At 45.4% G+C, this 10,247-nt stretch overlaps 1 protein-coding gene across 1 annotated transcript in view; it reads right to left on the bottom strand.

Annotated features, from left to right (window-relative positions):
• Positions 1-9,268: 9,268 nt before the first annotated feature.
• The window catches only part of pou3f1 (POU class 3 homeobox 1), a 1,942-nt gene continuing 963 nt past the window's right edge, over positions 9,269-10,247 (bottom strand). Inside the window, exon 1 of the mRNA XM_061821056.1 lies at positions 9,269-10,247. This exon is cut by the window's right edge and continues 963 nt beyond it. Within this exon, the coding sequence (XP_061677040.1) occupies positions 9,274-10,247 (974 nt within the window). The 3' untranslated portion in view covers positions 9,269-9,273.

Consider the following 10,247-nt stretch of genomic DNA (forward strand, 5'->3'; position numbering starts at 1 on the left):
GCTGCACTTTTTTTTTTCAATTTCCCACAATACTCATTTATGGTGCAGACCGGCCAAAAATAGTGGCAGAATTTGTGTTTTTCCTTGATTGCTTGTAAATCCCCCTTAAAGAATTCAACAGGGCTGCTCAGGGAATTAATTTATATAAACCGCATTTCAACCGCCGCCTCTTTATATTTGATTTGTTCCCTTTGAATGTCCCTGAAGCTGGCGAGGCCCCCCCGAACGCATCGTGCCACGCGCTCAATGCCGCAAGGCCTCCTATTTTATGATTTCTTTTCCCTCTCTCTCTCTCTCTCTCTCTCTCTCTCTCTCACCGGCCTCCTCTATGTGGAGAAACCTTGCGATTAAAGACGCTAAGGTGCTTTTTACCTTACAGCTGACAAAAGGCCGGCTTGCAGAGCAGGAGAGGAGAAAGGGAAGGGAGGTGGAAGCAGCGCAACTTTTTGCATGGAGGCCGCCATGTTCTTTTCTGCGCACCAATTAACTCGCAACCTTGTGCAGGCAAGTTGAAAACGCTTTTGTCAGCTGTGCCGTGGGGTTGTAAAGGTCTTAAAATGGCCCAATTCTACCACAACTGCTCTTAATCTGAAAGCCTTTATTGCCGTATTACCCAGTCAGCAAACATACGGAGCACCGACGTCGGCCGGCAGTTGCTAACGTTTGACGAGCAGCGGCTGGAAAACGTGTATTTCCCAGCGTCATTAAACGTCAGCACGGCCGAGCAGCTTTATTAATTCGATCACAGGTGTCAAAGTCAAGGCCCGGGTGCTAGATCCGGCCCGCCGCAAGTTTTTATGTGGGCCGGGAAGCCAAATCTACAGTGTCAATTTCCATGATTCTTGTAAAATTCGCTACCAAAATTTTAAATTGTCAGGCTCCATAAATCATAACGTTGAGATATCACGTGCATTTTTGTGTTACCAAACATGAATAGTTGACAAAAAAAACATTACCCTTGATTTCTGATTCCAAAACTAATTCACAAATTGATGAGACGATTTAATATTTTTGATTCGCAGTCGCAACGGCCCTCTGAGGGAAACCAGAACTACAATGTGGCCCGCGAGAAAAATGAGGAGGCAGGGGTAGAACATGCAAACTCCACACAGGCGGGGCCGGGATTGAACCCGGGTCCTCAGAACTGTGAGGGCAACACTTTACCACCTGACTCACCGTGCCGCCCAAACTGTTCAATTCTATTTACCGTATTTTCCGCACTATAAGGCGCACCTAAAAGCTTTAAGTTTAATTTTTTCAAAAGCCGACAGTGCGCCTTCTAATCCAGTGCGCCTTATATATGGATTAATATTGAGCCTTTGGTGCAGGTCCATCTACTGGAGGCAGCGTCTATTCTATGCGCCTTATGATGCGGTGCGTCTTATATATGAAAAAAAAAGATTTAAAATAGGCCATTCATTTAAGGTGCGCCTTATAGTACGGAAAATACGGTAACTGTTATCACTCACTTTGTGTTAGCTACAATATTGACGAGTACATTAGCGCTTTAACGTCCTCGGGGCTCTCCGCAAGCTCAGCGGAGGCCTCCGCGGGCATTTTATTGTGAAAGGTATTTATCGCACCTGTTGAAGACCCCCAAACTGCGGTTAATTCCCCGCAATAGGAAGCCGCGTAAAAAGTGTGTGCAGCCGCCAGGAGGCACAGCGCTAAGATAGAACTGTTAGTAACTCTTGACAGACACCTGAGGCGCTATAAAATGCCTGTCAAAGTCACAGAAGAGGCAGACGAGAGCACCTCTCTTCATCAAAGGGGCGGTGGGGGGGGTGGGGATCGCTGGGTAGCGGAGAGTAAGTTTGTGAAGATGCACTCCTTGTGTAACACCCCCCCCCCCCCGCCCCCTCTCAACCGAGGCCCGAGCACATGAAGGAGAGAGAAGGGCGGGGCAGGCCCACGTGGCTACAAGGCCCGCTATCATAAATAACACAAGAGCCATTCTCGCCCGTCTCCTCCGGATCACCGCCGGAGCGTTTCATATGGTAACGAAGTGTTTCTCCGTGTGGCCACATTGTTGCCCACCTTTTCAAGTGGCTCCGAGGAGGGAACCTTGAGGTGGGGTAAGAGAGGGAATTTTTGATGAAAAAATAGCATTATTCTGTGCTTTTTCTGACCCCCCCACCCCCGTCACACACACACACACACCTTCAACTCACCCCTTCTTCCCCCCCTTAGCTTTCTTGTTGAGGTATTTATTACATAAATGGTAGGAGGCAGAACTGTGGGAGGGAAAGAGCGACAGATCGGAGATGCCGGCGGTCATGTTCCGGGTAATCCGTGTGATCAATCACGATCAATACGGCACAACAGCTCGCACGCTGGACTAGTGCTTTGCACATGTACACCGCAGTTCCAAGGTTCTGGGTTCACGTCCCAGTTCGAGCATTCCTGTGTGGCGTTTGTATGTTCTCCCTGTTCTTGTCTAACTTCCTTCCATTCCCAAAACATCTGTGAGGTTTATTGAATATTATAAATTGAATATCAGTCTGAATGGTTGTTAGTCTATCCAGTAGACCCCCCCCCGCAGACACACACTTAAGATTCAGCACCTTCGTCTTATGATCACTGGGCTTGTTCTTGTCAAATCAAAAACTGTAGGACCGGCAGAACCAGAAAACAAGTCACTGATCAACACAACCGGATACACCCATTGCCATGGCGACGCCAATAACAATGAAATGCACCAATGTATTGTGCGGAAGTGTGGTGGCAGTCACCGGTGCTCGGGAGAGGACGCTCATTTAAGGACTGCTCGAGGTATGTTCACATACTTTTAATAGGATACGACGTGCAAGCCAGCAACATAATATGTAGCCGTGCAAGCTAAAGCTAGCATCTACGCTTGTATGTAAACAAGTCGGTGTCCTGTCCAGTTATGCTCCAAAGCAGGGGTGTCAAACTAATTTTCGTCGTGGACCACATTGGACTTCCCGTTTCCCTCAGAGGGCCGTTATGACTGTGAAACCATAAAAACCTTTAATCACTTCATCATGTATACACATGAAATTTATGACCAAGTTTGGAATCAGAAATAAAGGGTAACGGGTTTTTCAACTATTGTTGATGTTTGGCAACACAAAAATGATTGAGATAGCTCAACGTTATTTATGATATGACAATTGGAAATTGTGGTTCAGATTTGAACAATCAGGGAGGTTGACACATACGATTTGCCTTTGCCGACCACATAAAATCATCTCGCGGGCCGGATCTGGCCCCCGGGCCACGAGTCTGACATCTGTGTCGTCAATGTTATCATTTATGATATGACAATTGGAAATTGCGATCCAGATTTGAACAAGAATCATGTAGGTTGACATTCGATTTGCCTTTGCGGGCCACGTAATATCATCTGGCGTGCCGGGTCTGGCCCCCGGGCCACGAGTCTGACACCTGTGTCGTCAATGTTATCATTTATGTTATGACAATTGTAAATTGCGGTCCAGATTTGAACAAGAATCATGGAGGTTGACACATATGATATGCCTTTACGGGCCACATAAAATCATCTGGTGGGCCGGATCTGGCCCCCAGGCTGCGAGTTTGACACCTGTGCTCTAAAGCTTCCGTAAACATTGGCGTGTACGCGTGGATAAGTGTTGACAAAAGCGACCAAGTCTTTTGACAACCGCAAGTATGGGAGGCAAAGACTCCACTCACAATACGCAATCCTACCGCTCGATGTCAAGTTGACTTTACGATGTGTGGAGGGGGTGTCGAATAACTCCTCAACTCATTCCGACTCCCTTAGTTGACCGAAACAAGTCCAACAAAACTACAATATTCCCGTGATTGGAAACATTAGCAACGATTTAATTGCCGTTGAACCTAATGTATGTTTTTGTACACGTCGATGCTGCTTTTGAGTCGTTTTTGAAAGCATCAAAGACGATGGACATTTAACAAATCAACCGTCTCACTGCAACAGAAAAAAAACCCAACCCCATATTTTGAGGCCTCACATACAATATACAATATACTGTATATATATTTTTAAAGGGGGAATCCAGTGCTTTGCATAAACAGCATATCCAATAGTTCATGTAATATGTAGTCTATTTTGACAATGTGATGTAAAATCCTCTCTCATTTAACAGTGTTTTGAGAAGACTTTTATCGACAATTATGAATTTTTAGGGGCACTGCCATTTTCGCGAGTCACATGATGTACGTGGGCGTATGTGACGTGTACCGTGCCGTTCCAAACGCTCGATTACGTGGGACACCATTATGCCCACCGCTGATTTCTCGGATTTATCCTCATCTGATGAAGAAATAGCAGTATCGGTTGATCGGGAAGACGGAGGAATACTCCCATACAGATTTGAACCAGTGGCTGTAAATAATGTTGAATATTAGGATTCGGATATGACGCTGGAGTCTGACCACTCGGAGGCCGATGCGCAGGACATAAGTGCGTAAACAAAGGCCCCCGGAGCTCAGGGCCGGCAGCTGCGGATGAGTCTGATGAGCGAGCTCCGGCCGCAGGCCGCGAGCCGAAACTCTGCTCACTTGTCCGGCGGAGGCCGTTAGCCGAGCTTCGGCTCGCGGCCTCCGCCGAACACCGAGGCTCGGCTCGCTCGTCACACTCCACGTCATTCCCATTATTTACAGCCACAGGTTCAAATCTGTATGGAAGTATTCCTCCGTCTTCCCGATCAACCGATACTGCTATTTCTTCATCAGATGAGGATAAATCCGAGAAATCAGCACTGGGGACAATGTAATTGAACCTTTGGTGCGGCACCTTACACGTCACGTCCGCACACGTAAGTCTGGTAGCTGGTGAAAATGGCAGCGCCCCTGAAAATTCGTAATTGTCGATAAAAATCTTCTCAAAACACTAATAAATGAGAGAGGATTTAACATCACCTTGTCAAAATAGACTACATATTACATGCCCTGTTGGATACATTGTACAATGCAAACCAGTGGATTCCCCCTTTAAATTGAACAATCCAATCATGGCTATTTTGAGAGCCTTTTGGGAGTTACCCTATTGGGCGACAGAGACTCTCCACACCTCGCTTTCCAGCCACAGGTACATATGAAAATTAAGCATACACTTGACTAATACTGTAAAACGTGCACTGCACTGTCACGGCTTGGCGTCCGCCGGCCGGCCGGTTCTCGCGTTTGGTTCCGAGGTCCCTCAAAAACTGATAATAAATACACGATTTAAGCGATTATCAGCCATAAATTATGAAGTATAAAGCTCATACAGCATGCCTCGACAAAACGTGAATAAATAAATACATAAAGGCCTTCTGCACGAAGATGATTTGGAATCCCCGGAATTCTAAGCAGGTAGCAGCGCTCCCCATTATTCTCCATATTTCCATAATTGCCGGCATTGTAGTGTCATTAATAGGAGGCAATGGCGCGTAATACGCTTAATGTTATTTATCTGTCGGCGGATGGCTGGATGCTGCTAATCCTCGTTCATTTGCTGTGGATCAATGCAAATCCGTCAGTGTGAGTGAAATTCCCCCCCCCCCACCCCACCCCCCCTCTTCACTCCTTGCACAACCAATGGTTCCTGATGTATTTTCTCACTATTAACCAGCCATAATCCCTGCTAATCATCACTAATCCACATCTGCTCTGCATGCACGCGTGGGAGATGGCGATACTTCCCCTGGCCCATGGGGGGCGCTCACAAGCGCCTCTACTGTAAAGTACACCAACATCAGCTGAAGGGGGGGGGGGGGGCGGCTGTCAACAAGCAATTTTTTTGGGTTTGTGAAGCTGTACTCGTTTATAATCAGTTATTGCTCACCTATTTTGCTACCATCCATCAATTCAAATTTTACTTTGGTTCTTATGTAGCTAAATTGGGCAAATATGGCATAAAAAAATCCACTATATATATATCTTTTTCTTAATATCCATTCCTTTTCTGAGCTGCTTATCCCCACAAGGGTCACGGGAGTGCTGGAGCCTATCCCAGCTGTCATCGGGCAGGAGGCGGGGGGTACACCCGCCCCCACCCCACAACGTATGGATTACATTTTTATGTAAACTCATTCGTGTTAAACACTTTTGCCTTCTTGTGTCACTAAATTAGGCAATTTAAGAAATGTTTTTAGCTGCTCTTTGTTTAATGTACACTTTAACTGTGCCCGTGTATTTTTAAACATCTAAGAATAATAAATAGTTATAAGATATGAATAATACAAAATATTTAGTGAAGATATTTTAATAGATTAATTACAGTTCAAGTATGACAAGCACAACACAAAACAAGTACAAGTAGGCTTAGTAAAAGCAAATATTAGTTTCTCATGTTTTTTTCCTCTAATAAATGTATGTATGAAGTATTTGATGAAACTTCAAATATTTTTTCGTGAATGATGGCAACTATGATGACAATTAAAACTTTTTCAGTGTTAGTTAAATAGTAATTTCAATTTAAGACACAGATCAGTGTCATATTTAGGCTCGTATGTATTCCTCTATGTGTGTATGCACACATGCATTTTTTTCTTCTAAATATAAGTAAAGTAAAAAGATGGTTTGGATGGTGTAGGTGTACCTAACAAAGTGGACATTCGAGCACTTTTCCTCAAAGTGGAGTTCCAGGGGTGCAGTTTCACAGAGGTGCCAGCTGGGGACGCCTGCGCTTCACTCTCGTGAGTTTGGCCTTCTGCTTTCTGGTGGAGTTTGCGCCGCTTCAGCTTCTGCAAACACGTCCGCCCCCCCCCCCCCTTTTTTTTTTTTTTTATCTCGCCCTCCTTCCTTTTTGAACCCTCGTCAATCGCAACAACGCCGACAGTGCAATGAAGACATTTTCACCTGGCACGTATTCCGCTATATTTTTTTATACATTTATGAACACAAACGACGCAGAAGAAAACGGATCGAGAAGAGCTTCTCGTGGAGTTCATAAAAATTCCGTGAAAAGCTCTTGGCTGACTTTGCGAGTTTTGCGATGAATATTACGAATATCAGGAAAAAAAAAAAAACCTGTTTTTACGTCAAAACCCGCTTTTTATATAAAAAAAACCGGCTGGAAACACATTATGTTATTGTTTGATATAAATTAATTTTATTTGCAACAAAGAGGGAAACTGTACGCATTTTGTCCAGGAACCTTTTTGGGGCAATATTTGAAAGTAAAGTAAAATAGCATCGTATTCATGTGATTATTGTTTGAGGCGTTTTGTAAGGTATGGACTTGTATTTTATGGTCGTTTTTGCAAAATTAATCCATTGAAGATTCATAGAATTCGCTGAGGCGTTTAAGACCTCTTTTGATCAATGATTCAAATGTGAATAATTTAGACGTTTGCGACCAAACAAAATTGCAAGAAATTGACGTAAGGCCGAGATTTAATTCAGCTGTAAGGCCTCTGTCGAAGCTTTTTTTTTTTAAACAATCTGTATTATGATTTTCCTGTCTTTTAAAAAATGCCTACAGAAAATTTAACGTCAGGTTAGAAAACACATTCTTATATTTTTTTAATGCATGGTTTAAAAACGTTTAATCGTGCTCTTCATCATAATGTCATTATCAGTCAAGAACACAAAAATTCGATACCAGGAGGGCACAATTTAATGCTGGTTGCCAGACGTCAAATAATAATCATAAGAATAACAAATGACGATAAATTACTCGATTGTGTCGTTGAAATGCGGCCTGTAGCCGTGCAACGCAAACAAAAGAAAGGACAGCAACATCAGAGCAATTTTCTTGTATATACGTTTTATGTAAGTAATAAAATATTACTATAACATAAATAGAAATGTGACTTTGCAGTCTACATTTAGAGAGCAATCAACGAACAACCAATGACGAAAGAGAGAGTGAAATCATCCACTGCAACAAATATATAAAAAAAAGGAAAACAACGACAGACCTAAAAAAACAAAACAAAGAAATAATAAATATATATTTATAAATGAGTCATCAATAAATCAAAAAAATCATATTAAAATATCTTCTGGGATATTATTAGTAAGTGTACAAAACTGCCCGGAAAAAAAGAAACAAACAAACGAAAAAAGAGACGTCTCAGAACAAATACAGGTTTTACATATTGGACATATTTACACATTTTTTTTCTAAAATTACCTCCTTTTTTCAAAACTTTTTTTTTTAATAATGATCCTGTTTTTTTCTTGAAAAAAATCCCTTATCTGTCCGGTGAATAGCGCTGCTCGTTTTTTTTCTTTTTTCTTTTTTTTTGTGGACTGCTTCAGGAGACACACAAAGACGTCAAATAAATACGATTTGAAAAGGATGAGACGCACACGCCGAGTTGCTTTCACGGCCCCGCGACTTTTTCAGAATCGGAGAAAGTGTGATGTTTTGACATTGGGAGGTGCTGCGGGAGGTGCACTGAAAGTTACCTGAGTTGCTCCAACTTGGTGGTGGTGGTGGTGGAGGAAGGGAAAGGGGCAATCTGTTTGGAAATGTCATTTAAAAAGAAAAAAGTAAGTGCTCATACAAAGAAGAAAAAAAAACACAAAAAATGAGAGGAAAACTTCCACAATAAAAGGAAACAAAAAGCAGTTTTTAGCGTCTGATGTTGCAAATTTCGACGTTTGGTCAAGTGTGATTAAAAAAACATAACAGAACTTAGAAATATTATTAAGGCGTGCAATCAGTCCTGATGCGCTTGCAATATCGGTTAATTTCTGACGGTTTTCCTCTCAAATTTTGACCCTGATAAGATGCAAATTTCCAAAGCCTCCCTCACCACGGTACACACTCGGGTTAAAATGCTTGGAAATTAAAAAACAAACAAACCAAATATTAATAACAAAAGAACGACCAAAAAAGTTCATTCAGTGCTGACTTTTCATCTCCAGTGTTTTTTTGTTTTTGTTTTTTTGTTTTGCTGTCATTGTTTTGTTTTTGCAGGCGTGTGATGCGTTCACGTCCCCCCCAAAGGAGGGGAAGGAGATGATGATTCTCCATACATCTCCTCCGTTATAATTTTGGTAAATAAATCTTTGTCTCGCTTTAAATTGAATATTTGTCACTAGATGTGATTTTTTTTCTCTCTCAACATGTATTCCCAATGCTAAGTTTAAAAAAAAAAACTGCACATAACTCCCCCCCCCCCCAAACCCCACCAAAAAAAGTCTCGTCGAAGAAACCTAAATAGTGTAAACTCCACGAAGTCCCTTTTATTCGTCTACAAAGGAGCCTGGTGGTGGTGGTGGTGGCGGTGGTGGTGATGGGCAAGGGGGGCGAGGGGTGGACCGGAGGCGGAGGGGGTGGGAGCGAATGTTCGGGGCTGTCAAGTCAAGTCACTGCACGGGGCTGTGTAGCGAGCGGTGCAGCGGGGGGGTCTCCGCTTGGGAATATACGTCGTCCATGTTGGGATGCGGGACCCCCACGGGCGTCATGCGCTTCTCCTTCTGTCTCCGGTTGCAAAACCAAACGCGCACCACCTCCTTCTCCAGCTGCAGCGTGCCGGCTAAAGTGCTGATCTCGTGCGCCGACGGCTTGGGGCACTTGAGGAAGTGGTTCTCCAGCGCCCCCTTGACGCCCACCTCGATGGACGTGCGCTTCTTGCGCTTGCGGCCCTGCGCGGCGATCTTGTCCAGGTTGGTGGGGCTGCCCGTGTTGGAGTCGGTCTCCTCCAGCCACTTGTTCAGCAGCGGCTTCAGCTTGCACATGTTCTTGAAGCTCAGCTGCAGCGCCTCGAAGCGGCAGATGGTGGTCTGCGAGAACACGTTGCCGTACAGGGTCCCCAGGGCCAGGCCCACGTCCGCCTGCGTGAAGCCCAGCTTGATCCGCCGCTGCTTGAACTGCTTGGCGAACTGCTCCAGGTCGTCGGAGCTGGGCGCGTCCTCGTCCGAGTGGTCCTGGTGGTGGCCGAACGCCTGCTGCGGGGACTCCATGTGGCCGTCGTGCACCGCCGCCGCGTCGTCGTGGAGCGGCTCGCGCAAGCCGTGGTGGAGGGCGCCCGGCTGGGGGCTGCCCAGCATGGCGTTCAGGTTCGTGTATCCGGGTTGCGAGTAGACCAGAGCCTGGTGACCGCCGCCGCCGCCGCCGCCGCCCGACGCCGGCGACAGCGGGGACAGGTGGTGCGCGCTGGCCGGAGCCCAGGCGCCGTGGTGCGCCGCCTGCGTCTGCTGGTGCACCAGGTGGGACCTGTGGTGGAAGCCGGCGGCCAGGTCCTCGCGGCTCGCCCCCACGCCGCCTCCGCCGCCGCCGCCTCCGCCTCCTCCGCCGCCGCCTTTGTGCTCCTGCTGGCCGAGGTGCGTGCCGGTGGTCC

This window comes from Syngnathoides biaculeatus, chromosome 5 (genome assembly GCF_019802595.1).
Source record: "Syngnathoides biaculeatus isolate LvHL_M chromosome 5, ASM1980259v1, whole genome shotgun sequence".
NCBI lineage: Eukaryota > Metazoa > Chordata > Actinopteri > Syngnathiformes > Syngnathidae > Syngnathoides > Syngnathoides biaculeatus.